The sequence below is a fragment of the Elgaria multicarinata genome, chromosome 5, assembly GCF_023053635.1.
Source record: "Elgaria multicarinata webbii isolate HBS135686 ecotype San Diego chromosome 5, rElgMul1.1.pri, whole genome shotgun sequence".
NCBI lineage: Eukaryota > Metazoa > Chordata > Lepidosauria > Squamata > Anguidae > Elgaria > Elgaria multicarinata.
The window spans coordinates 34,569,385-34,584,632 of NC_086175.1; the positions used below are offsets into that span (position 1 = coordinate 34,569,385).

Sequence of the window (15,248 nt, forward strand, 5' to 3'; positions counted from 1 at the left end):
GATGTGTCAAACTTCTATGAAGGGATGGCTTGAAATAAAAATGATTGTATCTATGTCTGCCAGGAACACTCTAATTGAAGGGAGTATATATAACACAAAAATAGAGAAATGAAGGAAAAGATAATCAGAGAGCAAACATCCCAGTAAAAAAGCAAGTCTTCAGGAAATTTAAAGATTACTGAAAACATCTTAATCCAACTGAACTCTGTATGTGTGTGTGTGTGTGTTTAATCTGCAATACAATTATATGTAGAAGGCTTTAGGTTAGTGAAAAACAGATACTAATGACTAGTTTTCTGCTGATTATCCAAATTCCAGCCTACAGATTTCTGGGAGGATTTTATTTGCCTTGGGAGGGCAGGGAAAGAGTCTCTAGCAGGTCCAAAATGGGCTTGAAGGCTGCCACTCCCTTTTTTGGGCCTATGTGTACTTCATCTTCCATAGTCACTATCAGCCAGCATACTGCCATTTCCATAGAAGAGGGAAAGATCCCTTGTTGTTTATGGCAGCAGCAACGTTTGGACTCCACTAGTCCTAGTATGCCCATTCAGGTTGATTATGCCTGTAGCAGGGATAAATAGCCTTTGTGTGTGTAAAGGTCTCAAGTCTGTACATTCACACAATTAGTTTGTGCCTGCTGTAATTTTTTTAGAACACATAAGGCCAGATTCACCTATCTTTACTGCCTGGTAAATACCACTCCAACTGCTAAACAGAGTGTGAGAGTGCATATGACAACTGATCAGTCATATTTCCTTGCTAAGAATCTTCTCTGCTTCCATTGCATCTTCAGATAGCAGTTCAACAGAGCTTTTTCAAATGGTGAAGGAGCTATTACATCTAGACCCAGGGGAGGACACATTGGAATCCTGAAAATGGGCTTTCTCCGCTGTGGCACCCCGGTTGTGGAACGAGCTCCCCAGAGAGGTCCGCCTGGCGCCTACACTGTACTGCTTTCGTCGCCAGCTGAAGACCTTTTTATTCACTCAGTATTTTAACACTTAATTTTAACTTAAATTTAAATTTTACTGTTTTAACTCTGTATTTTAATCTTATATCAACTTTGCTGTGTGGTTTTATCCTGGTTGCGCTTTTTATACTGTATTTCGTAATTGTGTTTTAACCTGTTGGGTGTTTTACTGTGGTTTTAATTTTTGTGAACCGCCCAGAGAGCTTCGGCTATTGGGCGGTATAAAAATGCAATAAATAAATAAATAAATAAATGTGCTGTGATGAAAATTGTGCTAGTTACTTTGAGGATAAAGTCACTTGCATTTGGTCTGATCATCATTAACACTGTGGAGGTGTCTAGAGCACTGTCTGGTCCAATTTGTGGGATCAGCTTCAGTTGTTGCAGCTTGAGAATGTGGACAAGGTGATTGGAAAGGTTGCCCAACCACCTTTCATTGACCCTTGCTCATCCTGGCTTCTTACATTGATCTGAAGGGGATTAACTGGGTTGGTCCAGGATTACTGCCTCATTCAGAGAAGAGTGGTCCCAGCTGCCTTGAAAGAAGCGATTGCAAGACTACTCCTAAGAAATCCTCATTGGACCCAGAAGACAGTAGCCACTATAACTCAGTCACAAGTATCTCTTTTTTGAGCAAGGTGTTTGAGAAGGTGGCAGCACCCCAACTGCAGGCACTGTTGGATGAAGCACGTTATCTAAACCTGTCTCAAACTGAGTTTAGGTAAGAGTTTGGCACTGTACAGCTTTGGTTGCCCTGATGGATGACCTTTGTTGGGAGAGAGACAAGAGGGGTTTGACTCTGTTGATTCCCCTTGGTCTCAGTGACATTTTGACTCCAAGCAGGAGGAGTATTTGCAACTTTTATGAACAGATGAGTTGGGTTGTGCAACAAGAAAGTGCATATTGGAATACTAATTGTATAAAAGATTTGTGTGTTCAGCTATGTGAGAAAAAGGTTGTAATATCTACATTTTGTCCTGGTGTGAATCCCATGCCCTGCAAACCAATTTAGAATTGGCAGTGTATTCCCCTGATCAGGAAAGATTACCCCATTTGTACTGCTGAATACCACACCATATATTAAACTATCATGACTCCCTTGTTCTCTGTCCCTAAGTAACCCCAGGACAAGCAGTTCTCTAGCAGAGAATCTCAGTTCTTTGCAATGGCCAAAAAAAGTTATGGTTGACAATATTGCAACACTTCCTCTTCACTTTGAATCTTATACTCCAGATTCTGAACTCTGTTGTTGTTTTTTAGCACGTACAGTAACCTGCCTTTTGCCATCTTCTAGAATAAGGCAGACAAGAAAATTAACAATGCAACTGTTCAGATTTTTTGCATTAGCAACCGTAATGAGAGGAGGATGAGGATGGAAAGCTTTTTCAGGAACGGATTCAACTTTGGTGCATGGCGAATACGACACACTGTTAACGATTTTATTTTATACTCTGCCATCGCTTTTAATAATGCATAAAAGCAGGGATTGACCTGATTTCCAGAGAAACATTATGCATGCAAAACTGATATAGATCTTGGATTGTCTGCGATCCTCTTAAGCCCAATTCACGCCATTAAATGCCACAGCGGAAGAAATCCTCAGCACTAGCTTAGTTTGAGGATACATCTTTACTGTTACTGACGTGTTTGCTTGGGAGCTGTTAAGCTGAGAAATAAAGCAACAAGATTTCTCCAACTGTGTCTCCTATAAGTACAAGTTGGGAACCCAGGCTGAAAGCCAGCATATGACTGTAACCACTTAATGAGGAAAAAATAACTAACTGTGCCTGAGGCTGTCGGGTTCCGAGCGATAGGAAATGTACACAAGCAGCCAATAGCCAGTTGGACGCTGGACATAAAAACATCATGTATGAGGAAAAAAATGTGCTTGTGTGTATCTATAGATCTCAATGTGTTAAAGACACTTTATCATATTTCAGCCAATTTATTCAAGCCAGTGGGAAGTAGTACTGAACAGAAATGTTTTGAGTTTATACTGCAGGGGTGTAGCTGCATTTAAAACTGGTTTATTTATTATTGCATTTATATCCCGCCTTTTTTCTTGCAAGGAACCCAAGGCGTTGTACATAATCCTCCTCCTCTCCACTTTGTCCTCACAACAACAACCCTGTGAGGTAGGTTGGGCTGAGAGTCTATGACTGCCCCAAAGTCACCCAGTGAGCTTCCATGGCTGAGTGGGGACTAGAACCTGGATCTCCCGACTCCCAGTCCGACACTCTAGCCACTCCGCCACACTGGCTCTCACACTGGTTTGGCACCTTTCCCCTAAATGAGTAATAAAGTATTGCAGTTCTGTTGGTAAAGATGTAGCTAATAGATCCATCCACTATGTTTGCTAGCTACCATGAAGAGAGCAACATATTTATATTATTATTATTATTATTATTATTATTATTATTATTATTATTATTATTATTATTATTATTATTATTATTTATATAGCACCATCAGTGTACATGGTGCTGTACAGTGTAAAACAGTAAATAGCAAGACCCTGCCGCATAGGCTTACATCACCAAAGCAAGAAAGTAGAGCACTAAAAACACAGATAGAAAATTTAGAACCTTAACAGTCAACATTACTGTATGTCTTCATTAAATCAATACATCTTCTGGGCTTGATCTACACCAAGCAGGATATGACACTTTGAAAACAGTTTGAAAACTGTATATGGAGTGTGTCCTTGGCCCCAACAGCTGTCACTACTGTTATAAACTGTTTTAAAGCAGTAGTGTAGATCCTGCCCTGGTAACTATGATCTGACTGAAGTGGATAATAACTCAGATGCTCATGACAACTCAAGTGCTCATTTATTTATTTATTTTTATTTATTTATTTATTTATTTATTACATTTATATACCGCCCCACAGCCGAAGCTCTCTGGGCGGTTTACATACACAATCTTGCAACAAGGTAATGAAATGAGAAATTAAAATGTATAATTACTGTCATAAAAAAGTCATACACACACACACACACACACTTACTTTGGCGTTCAAAGGACACACAGACAAAGCACTTCTAAAAAGCTGCTCTTCAGATCTCCACTGGTTACTGCGGATGATACAACGCCATACATTTAGCAACAAGAGGCCCATCAGAGCAGCCACAAGCAATTCCTTGAAGAAAGGAGACACATGTTAAAGACCAGTTTTAAAGCCCTTTTTTGTCCGTCCTGGTTGTCAATGATATGGATCATTCTGTTACTACCTTTTTCTTAGCTTGCTTGCTTAATAGACTGAATCCATATGTAATCAGCATACAGTAGCCAATACTGGGGAGGTAGGTTACTCTTTCTGCAATGACAAATCCAACTCGAAAGAACAGGTTACTTGCAGGAAGAAAAGGAATAATGAGAAATCCCAATCCCAAGGTAAGGATTCTGGAATGAAAAAAATACATTATAGGATGAACAACTAAATTCTTATTTCAATGTTAATATCTGGATAGAGGTTTGGATTTCTTAAAGTCCATTCGACCAGTATCTGTAGCATGGAAGCTGTTGCACCATGAGTCATTTCAATGCCATTGAGTAACATCAAAAGTCCAAGACCACACAGGGGAAATCCATGGCATAGCTCCTTTCCCCCGCACATAGTTTTTCCATTTCCCAGGAATGGTAATACTAGTCTGGAAAGTAGCTGCCGCATGGGCTCCTCCACATGATCTTGCATTTCCAATGTTACTAAGAAGCCATTCTGCTGCACCTTCCACACGACTAAAAGTAATGTTGGAAGGGACCCCAAGTAATTCAAAACGAAGTATGTAAATTACATTTCTATATTTGTCACATGATAATTTCGGTAATGCAGACCTAAACATAACTGAATCAATCAGTTGACTTCCAACTATGTGTAAGAAGACCTACCTGTTCTCTTCAATGTGTGTGAGTAATGAGAAACATCCATAGGTATGCAGTGTTTCTTGTGGCCTAGATCTCAGCCAAATGCCTGTATAGCAGGGGTGGTCAACATGTGGCCTTCTAGAAGTTATGGCCTACAACTCCCATTATCCCTCTCCACAGTTTATGCTGGCTAAGGCTGATGGAAGTTGAAAGCCAAAACATCAGGAGGGTTACAGGTAGCCCACCTACACTGTACAGCATAACTGTTGTTTTGCCACTAGTATTACTGAGCCTTTGCAAGAGCTTTTTCTACCCTATTGATTACCATAGAACATGCATACTTCTCTTGTTTTTTCTCCACCGTACAAATATGCAATATTCCAAATGATCAAACACTAAAGAGTAACTGCCAAAATCCATAGTTATGTCAGGTGTCCTTTCTGTGATTCTGGTTTAGAATTTGTTGTAGATGTCATCCAAAAACACATGCATGTAAGAAAATATTTTGATCGCTTACCACCAAAATATTAGCACCAGACAAAACAAAAATTAAAACATCTGCCAAGCAAAAATCCAAGGTACCTGGAGTCAAAAATCTCCTGTGCAAAAACCACGTTGTAATCACAACCAATATATACATTGGTTTGAATCCTAAGATGAGTAAACTTAAGTTCAAGAAAGAACATTTCCTGTCACCTCCTCCCTCCTGCAGCAACCTGTGACCCCAGATCCTCTCCACATGGCCAATGATGAACAGGGTGCGATGAGGTGCAGGCAACTTCTGGGAGAAGGGCTATTATCCTAAGATAACTTAAGGAAGTTCATGGAAAGAAAATGTTGCCTTGTCCCCCAGTAACCCCCACATTCAGAAACCACCCCCCTCCCCAAAGTGACATTTGGGAGGGTGGAGTTGACTAAAGTGGGAAGAACGGGATGGAAAACTTTCCTTCCACAAATTTCCTTCAGTTTATTTATTTTAGGATCCAAGCCATTGTACACAAACAAAAAGATGGAAACTGGCATTGTTGCTAAGAGTGTCAGTCATGAAGTTGTGTCTAAATCTCATACCTTACACAAGCCTCCCTTTCACTTCCAATGTGGGGATAATACTACTTTATAAGACTGTGGTTAGACTACTGAAACAATGCAGGTGAAGTGCTATGAACACTCAAAAGCACTATTAGGTAATCTATTTTGGTTTTAGTTTTCAAAGGGGAAAGTGGAACAAAATAAATATGTCCCCCTGCTGGAGGAAAGAATGCCAAATCTGAACAATGGACACATCGCCAATTAAAAGGATGAAATGTTTGATTCAAAAATTAAGCAATCTAGAGAAGGGCACCTGTAACACCTTCTCAGAAATTATTTTACCACTCACCCTCTTAAAGCAACTTTTATTTATTTCAATGACAGGGTTTCCCTCATTATTTTCACTGTTATCTCTTTACAGATAAAGAGTAATCATTCTGGGACAAAAAAAATATTTTTTAAATCAACAGCCAGAACCAATACTACTACTTCTTCTTTTTAAAAAATGTTCTTTAAGTTGTTTTATTATTTTTACAAAAGAAACATTGTTGAAAGAGGTGAAGGAAAACAACATACATCAATTACACTTTATTCTGACCACAAATTACTTTTTACCCCCTACAGAGTTAAGGATCTCAAAATGCCATTTCAGGAGGAAGATAAAGCAGCCATCCATACCTCCTTTTTACAAATTTGTCTCCCCATAGCCAGTGTAAAAAATGATGGAACCAAATTGGGAAGGGAACGCAAGTCAGAGCTATAAATATTTATTTGAATTGCATTTTGCTAAGGTATATTGATTCCACTGATTCGTTAAAAAAACACACCAAAAGAACAGTGCTAGATTTAAGACAATAATGCCTACAACCCAATAAGAAATTTAAAATTCAACAATGTATTTTACCTTCTCTTCTGGCTGTCTTCAGAGCACAAGGCTTGGCACATCAGAGCAATTAGGCAGAACCAAAGAACTGCTAGCGCAATTATTCTCCAGTCACTGACTGATTTAATAAGGGGCACGCAGCCCATTGACCAATCAAAACACAGCCACCAGGGACACAGCAGCAACCATGCATTCAACGAATAGTAGTAATTATAGTTTATAGCCTGTCAGTCAAAGGAAAAACAAACATTTACTTCATACTGAACTTAAGAGGCTGCTGGGAGGGGAAAGGGGGATAACATTTTACTAGTACTTTTCCAGATATCAGAGTTGTATTGTAAGCCTTCGCTTTTAAAAGGATGTTTATCAAATTAAGAAGTCTTGACTATGGTTCTACAGTCTAATCAAATGTAGGTTAATTAATGTTATCTCAGTGTAATAGGAACCATCCCTTGGTCCCTATTACACAAATTTGGCTACCCCAATAAGATTTCTTTCTAGGAGGGCTGCTTGCATGGCTTCAAGCCAGTGAATGCCTCTGAGGCTTTCCCACTGTTAGCTATGAGATGGCTGCTACCCCAAATTCTTGGGCTTCCTTAGCCAACAGTGGCCTCTGCCCGAGTATACCAGACAGAAACTAGAGACCCTAAATGTGACTGGGGGGGGGGGGAAATCTCTAGCTCCTCAAATCAATATAGTTCTGTCTCATGTATCCAAATCGCTTGTGGGTGTTGCAGAACTTTCAGAGAACTTGAGGTTTTGGAACATTGGCAGTGCCATCCATGTTGAAATTGTACAATAGGGGGCACACAGCAAATTCAGCCAAGTAAATGGAAACAACAACAACAACACAATCCCACAATCCCACCCCCTACAAGCTCACCATTACAAGATTTAAAACATCAGCATTAAAGCATTGCTCCTTGAGGGTTATGAAGTACATTACATATGAACGTATAAAGTTACCTTATGCCCAAATCAGACTGTTGGTCCAACTGTCTACTATAATGTCTCAGACAAACAGCTGTTCCAAGCCTGCTATTGATGCATGCAAAGTGCTTGCTCCACCACTAACTGCTGGCTGCTCCCCCTTGATTAACTTGATTAATTCAATGATTTCTTTAGCTCATTAAAAAGCAACACCCTTGCAACTTACCCTCACAATCAGACTATCTGCAAATGAAGCAGGGTTATCCACTTCGGTAAATGCTGGTGGCCCAGTGCCCATAATTCGCCATCGTACATACAACATGGTGGCTCCTCCTGATAACAGAAGAGTCATCCTGAAAAGAAGTCCTTTTCTAAACACCACCAGGCTCTAGAGCGAGAAGGGAGAAAAGCAGGACATGTTATGACTACATTTTTCTCCTTAAAAAAATGCAATATAGAACTTCAAGACAGATGGCGTGAGAGGAAAAAAAATAGTAGGAAAAGACATTTTCTCCCTCTCGCATAATACCATGAAGCTGATAGCTGGAAAATTCAGGACAGATAAAAGGAAGTACTTCTTCACACAGCGCATAGTTAAACTATGGAATTCACTACCACAAGGTGTAGTGATGGCAACCAATTTGGATGGCTTTAAAAGGGGTTGGATAAATTCCTGGAGAAGGCTATCAATGGCTACTAGTCCTGATGGCTATGCACTATCTCCAGTATCAGAGGCAGTAAGCCTATATACACCAGGGAGGATGCTGTTGCATTGATATCCTGCTTGTGGGTTTCCCACAGGGAGCTGGTTGGCCACTGTATAAACAGAATGCTGGACTAGATGGACCCTTGGTCTGATCCAGCATAGCTCTTCTTATGTTCTAAATTGTAGTACTAATACATGCTCCAGGTTTGCTAGCTTCTGACCTGGCAAAGCCCCCTGTGCTTCTAACAAGCACATTGCAGAAACAAATTTGGGTAGGGTGACCATATGAAAAGGAGGACAGGGCTCCTGTATCTTTAACAGCTGTATTGAAAAGGGAATTTCAGCAGGTGTCATTTGTATATTCATCACCACAGTTAAAGCTCCAGGTGCCCTGCCCTCTTTTAAATCTGGTCACTCTAGTATAGCTCCTGCAGCTTTAACTGTTGTGATGAAGAAGGAATTTCACCAGGTTCTCCATATATACAAATGACACCTGCTGAAATTCCCTTTTCTATGCAACTCTTAAAGATACAGGAGCCCTGTCCTCCTTTTCATATGGTCACCCTAAATTTGGTAGGTGCATCACATCATAATGGTGCAATGATGAAAGAAGCCATTCAGCTATTAACAACACGGGAACTCTGTTCAGACCAGGCAAAGTACAGACAACACTATCCAGCTCACAAAAACTCCATCAATTTTGGAGCAAATCACATGAGCAACTCTTTACTGGGTTTATATTCCACATTTCTATGGAAGAGCAGCAAAGTTGCAGTAACTACAGTAGCAGTTAAGAATACCAGATTAGGACTTGTGGAGACCCAGTTTCAAATCCATATACAACGCTTTGAGCTCCTTAGACGAAAGGTGGGATCTAAATGAAACCAATCAATCAGTGTCCTGAGAATGCCAGACTTTTAAGGTCTGATAGTCCTGTTGGCTGCAAAGGTAGTTTAAAATCTATGTGAATAATCTGAGAAGCCAAAAAGAGTCTCAGTAATATTTTATGCCTGCAAGGAAAGGGCAAGACCTTCAATGACCTGGTGGGATCTACACTGGTGTTATTCTAACATTTTGAATGGGTTACTGTGACGCATAGCGTCACATGACCCTGGGTCTCCAATGTTGTAAATGAGTCGTACTTACAGGTTCTATTTCTTAGTTCCAGCGTGGCTACAGATTCATGTGCCTCGTCCTACCAGTAATTCTCCTCTCCCTTTCTCAGAGCTGCTGGGTTTGTTCCGCCCACTTCCTGTTCTCCTTCCTTCGCCCCGTTTGCTATCTTATCTGCTACAGCAGATAAATCACACCAGCCTTATACTGTGCAATCACTGACAATTGCATGCAAAGGATTCAGAAGTTTTTCACCTTAGAATCTGCTTTTATTGTGAAGTACTCCCATGCATCCTGCCTTAAAATTTGAATCAAATTGGGTCATCGGTTGATTTTTTATGATTTTTTTTTAACATTTCCCCCCTCTTTGCAAAGGAGCTGAGGAGCGCTCAAAGGATCGCTGTAGCTCCGTGCAGGAAAATTAACAAGGGTCTCTTGGTCCCAGTCCAAAACTCATGACCAGCGGGGCTTAAATGCGGCTGCTGCTAAAACGTTGCAATTTGGTCTCCCATCCAAACCCTGACCAGACCCAACCCTGCTTAGCTTCAGCAAAGTGGCTGGCTCCTATGTGTTCAGGCTATTCCCTGGGACCTGCATTAAGATGTTTTGGGACGGAGGGAGTTTGTGTGTGCTTATGACTATTGCCCTGCACTGCTGGCTAGGAATGAGGCAGGCAGTGGGCGGAGCAAACCCAGCAGCTCTCAGAGAAGAGGGAGGGAGAACAACGAAAGGATTTAACAATGTGCCCTGCAGTAAAGTTACAGAGAACCACGTTAGAAAGGGACACTAGCAACGTTATAAGACTAGTGTAGATCCAGCCCTGTATAACAGTGAACTGCTCTTATCCAGAATTATTGGAAGCAGAACAAATTATGCAAGCAATGGAAATAGCTGCAATCAAAATTCTATGCCCATGTAATCCAAGATTTCTAAAAAGCACAAGATGGATCTCAAAGCCCTTCCTCAGCATCATATGTTTTCCATGCTTGGAAAACTGCAGGAAGATGTCTTGTTATGGGGATCAATTATGTTGTCTGTTCAATCCTGCCCCAAATTTAGTTCCATAGCTATGAACCACATGAGAGTGACAAAAGGTGTGTGTCATTTTAACAACACTACCCATTAAAGTGTAGGAAACAGATACGGAATTCTTCACTAGATCCTCAAGTTAGGTTTTATGCTGGCTCTATTAATATTGTTTTAAATCAATGTTGATGCCATTTAATTTTATTTTGTACTTTATTGATGTATAAGTTTTGAATATCACCCAGAGGACTTGGTTGATGGGCAGGAAAAAAGATGTCAAAGATAAATAAATAAATACAATAAAATAAAGTACCTTACAGGGAACAGTAAAAACATAAAAGACTAAGAAATCAACATATTTGTACTGAGTCATCTATCTGTTTCATTAAAATGTACAATAAAATGTAGGCTCTACTCCTAAGCATACTTAGAAGTAGGTCCCACTGAAATCAGTGGGATTTGTGTCCAAGTAAACATGTTTAGGGATGATTGTAAAGGGAACCTAGTAGAAATTATTATTCCTTGGCATACAAAGGTTTTATCAACATATTGGATCAGGTATATGGCAGACTTTATGTCAAAGTTAATTTCTACAACCGCTCATATATTATTGAGCATGTTAGATGGAACAAGACGCTCAATGCTTTAACTATGCTTAATTTATTAAATTATGTATTTATAATAGTGACAGTAGATATTAAGTACTCTAAATATTGCCATCATAGTGAAATTTATATTCAGCAGCAACATGGAATGTTATTTAGCATTTTACAGTATTTGACACAGGAGATGAAATAGTGGTTAGTATGTGACAGTATTCATAGCTGTCATGCTGTAATATTTTTTTATTTGATAGCTGAAGTGCAATATTGCATGACATCTGTAATATCTGACAGCTGCCAGTTCACAGCATTTGACAATTGATAAACATCAAATCAATCAAGAGAGACTGCCAACATGTTTAAAACACTCAAGTTTCAAATTAAAGCTTTGATATTGCACCCAATTATGTATTTTTAAAACTCATTCAGTTATATCTGATTTCTTTATTATTTCATTTTAGATAGTTGACCACCTTTGACCCAATAAGACTTTGGAAGGCAGTTCACTATAAAATATAGTTTAAATGCCACGTTAAATAAAATACAAAACATGTGATAATGTTGTCTGATCTGTTGGGGATGGAGGCCAGGTTGGGGAGCTCCATCCTCCCCAAAATGATACAATCCTGAAAGGATGATGCTTCCCTCCCTTCCCCCCACCCCTTCGTCTAACATTATCGCTCCAGCATTGCTTTGACTTCCTGCCCAGGTCAGATGCTGCAAATTCTGCACTACTATTCATAACAGGGGTGGGCCTTCCAGATGTTAAGGCCTACAACTCCCATCAGCCGTCACCACTGGCTATCCTAGTTAAGGCTGGTATAAGTTGTAAACAAAAGTATCTGGAGTGCCACATGTTGCTCACTCCTGATTTATAGTTTTTCTGAAGATGGAAGTTCAGTTTAGCAATCGTTGATAACCAAAGAAATAGCTAGAGCACCTGGAAGAGACTGAAAATTCACACACATCTCTATTGACGTTGGAGCTTTCAGAGCTGCACCAGAATGAGAGACAGAATGGGACATGCATGAAAAAATCTGAATGCAATGTCCTGTACTCGTCCCTTTCGAAGAACTCGTTGCTGGTTATATTATGTATGTACCTTAACAACTGATGAATAATACCAATCGATAATTGTGTTTTACTGATTGATACTGCTTATTTTGTAAGGACTGACAAATGTTATAATATTAGCATTACAGAAATAAATTGTTCATTTGAATTGTGATGTTTTGAAATGAATTGGTACTACAGTAATACGTGTGATTTTACTGGATTCTATTGTACATCACTTGGAGGTCCCCAGGGGGCAGAAAACTTATATAGAAATACTTGAAATAAATTAGTATAACAATGTATTCCTGTGTTGTGAGTCACTTTGGGCACGTTTTATGTGGAAAGGTGGCATACAAATTAAAGCAATAACATCAGCAGTTTTTTTTCAGAGGTTTCTGTTATGTTGAGGTGGAAGAAAGAGAGACGAGCTCTGTACCGTATATAAATAAACAATGAACTTTTTATTTTTGTAGTGATGTAAAAATGCTCCATGTTTCGGATTCAGAAGAATCCTTCCTCAGGAGCTGTAATAAGAAAAAAGGATGGACACGCTGCAAAACTGCAAACACAGTTCACTTGATTAAGAAGCCTCAGCGTTTGTTGTGTGTCCTGCTATCACAGCCTTCCTTAACCTGGGGCGCTCCAGGTGTGTTGGACTGCATCTCCCAGAATGCCCCAGCCATGCTGAGGCATTCTGGGAGTTGTAGTTCAACACATCTGGAGCGCCCCAGGTTGAGGAAGGCTGTGCTATCAGAACTAGCAAGAGCTCGTCTCTCTTTCTTCCACCTCAACATAACAGGAACCTCTGAAAAAAACTGTTGTTATTGCTTTAAGTTGTATGCCACTTTCCCACATAAAACGTGCCAAAAGTGGCTCACAGCATAGGAATACATTGTTATACTAATTGTTTGTTTATTGTTTATTTATATACGGCACCAGAGCTCATCTCTCTTTCTTCCACCTCCTTACTGGTGCCAATTCCCTTCACCTACCAGTGCCTCTTCTGTTATGTTGAACCTTGATTACTCATTCGGGTTCCACAAATAAAATCACAGGCTATAGCAGAATTTCTGTTAGTCGAAGGGAAAAACATGGGGTGGGGACCAGAGAGGTAGCCTGGAGGCTGCGTTGTATTTAAGGGGACAGTGCAGAATTAATGTACTGCCTGAATGAAACACGCACTCGCCTTTTAAAAAGATCAAAGATCAATATTTCCCCACAAAACTGCTGCCTCTGCACTAAGCCATCATCCATCTTTCTAGAGCACAAAGGAAGTGTCCTAGAACACAGCAAATGGTTGATGGGGGAAAGAGTTCAGAAAGAGAATACAGATTTGATTTTAAAGTTTTAAAAAATGGCCCAAACCACAGGATATAGTTTTTTAAACAGGCAGTTTTGTGGAGACTGAGGCAGAGAAATCCAGGGTTAAAACAATACCATATGCTCTTTAACGCGCACATAAAAGTCTTGCATTGTATGTGCTGTCTAATTCTCCTCAGCGGAAACAGACATGTAATGGCATGTGCATGAGAAACTGCCCCCTTCAGCTGTAATGGAATCCCCAAACCAATTGCTTCTATCTATGGTGTGTGTGTGTTTGTTCTAATCCTAAATTTAGCATCTTGTTTCTAACCACATTACTTGGAAGTAAATTCCTCTGAAATAAATGGAACTTGCTTCCAAGCAATGTGCTGAGGAATGGTCAAAAGCAAGGATTTGGTTTCGCTCAGATGGTCAGCATTTTGTGTTTGCCTGTTTGTAACACGAACTCCTCCTTGAACAGTAGGATATTGTTATAAAACTTTGTTAGAGAAGTCTACAGGTTTCAAAACTTAGCCCAATTCATGTACCCCAGATTCAAGGAAGAGATAAACCCTATTCAGGCTTTCATTTCAACATGTGAGGGCTCCAAGTATGTACTGGGATGGGGTCAGATCCAGAGAGGCCCTAATGCAAGTAGAACTCTTAGAATCATAGAATAGTAGAGTTGGAAGGGGCTTATAAAGCCATTAAGTCCAAACCCCTGCCCAATGCAGGAATCCACCTTAAAGCATACCTGACAGATGGTTGTCCAGCTGCCTCTTGAATGCCTCTAGTGTGGGAGAGCCTACAACCTCCCTAGGTAACTGGTTCCATTGTCGTACTTCGCACAATCAGTAACTCTAATGACGCAGGATCCATGATCATACGGAGAGTTCTATTTGTCTGCAAGCACACACGAGTAGAACTCCTGTTCGGAACTTGCCAGTTCAACATGGCAAGACCGGTAATGAGGGGCAGGATGGCTGTTGTGCACGGAAATGTAGGGGGCACGTCCAATGTGTGCACAGCCCTTTCCTAATACACACTTGGAGCTTTCATGTGTTCAACTGAATGCCTAAATAGGGTGACACAGTATTCTGTCCATGAGCCTGTGGGCAGTGAAAATGTCACTATTGTGATGTTGTGGAATATTTACAAATGAACTGTTCAAGGAATAAAGCTCTCAACAACAGATTCTAGTTTCTACAAGTGAAATAAGAGGTCAGTTTCGCTGGGGAAAGCTCTCACAAAGGTCTATGGAAAGAAAGAGCTAGACTGAGGTCTGGAAATCTCAGTAGGAAGGGCAGCTTGAAGGCAGGTAGCTCAGAGGTAGGGTGACTGAAGATCTGAGCAAAAAGTAAGGCATGTAAGCTAGGAGGGATACCAGTGAGAATGGGTAATAGGGGGGAAATTACCACAAGGACAAAAGGACTGAAAGAGATACATATCCTTGCTGGAAAAGAGGTGCAAGGAGACATACACAAGGGCTGGTCAACGCAAAGGTGGCCAAAAGGAAGCAGAATATAAGTAAATAAAAAGCATTAAGTCAGTCAAGTCAAAGATTTATTTTGGTCACAGATCAGCACAAATAAGAGAACAGTAGCTAATAAAGGTACAGAACTGAAGAAAGAGGCACCAAGGTAAGGTTGTGGCAAATCTTCCTATAAGTTCCAAGCTACATGGGGTGGAAGGTAGGAAGATGGATGGAGGATAGGCCTATCAATAGCCATTACTCAGGATGGCTATATATTACCTCCAGTATCTG

At 40.2% G+C, this 15,248-nt stretch overlaps 1 protein-coding gene across 2 annotated transcripts in view; it reads right to left on the minus strand.

Annotated features, from left to right (window-relative positions):
• Positions 1-15,248, minus strand: part of TMTC4 (transmembrane O-mannosyltransferase targeting cadherins 4) — a 56,551-nt gene that overhangs the window by 12,468 nt on the left and 28,835 nt on the right. For both annotated transcript variants that reach the window (XM_063126115.1, XM_063126114.1), the window contains 4 exons: positions 7,905-8,066; positions 6,770-6,972; positions 4,203-4,374; positions 3,980-4,111 (listed from right to left, as the gene is read on the minus strand). In XM_063126115.1, coding sequence (XP_062982185.1) covers positions 3,980-4,111; positions 4,203-4,374; positions 6,770-6,972; positions 7,905-8,066 — 669 coding nt within the window. The remainder of the gene's footprint in view (positions 1-3,979; positions 4,112-4,202; positions 4,375-6,769; positions 6,973-7,904; positions 8,067-15,248) is intronic.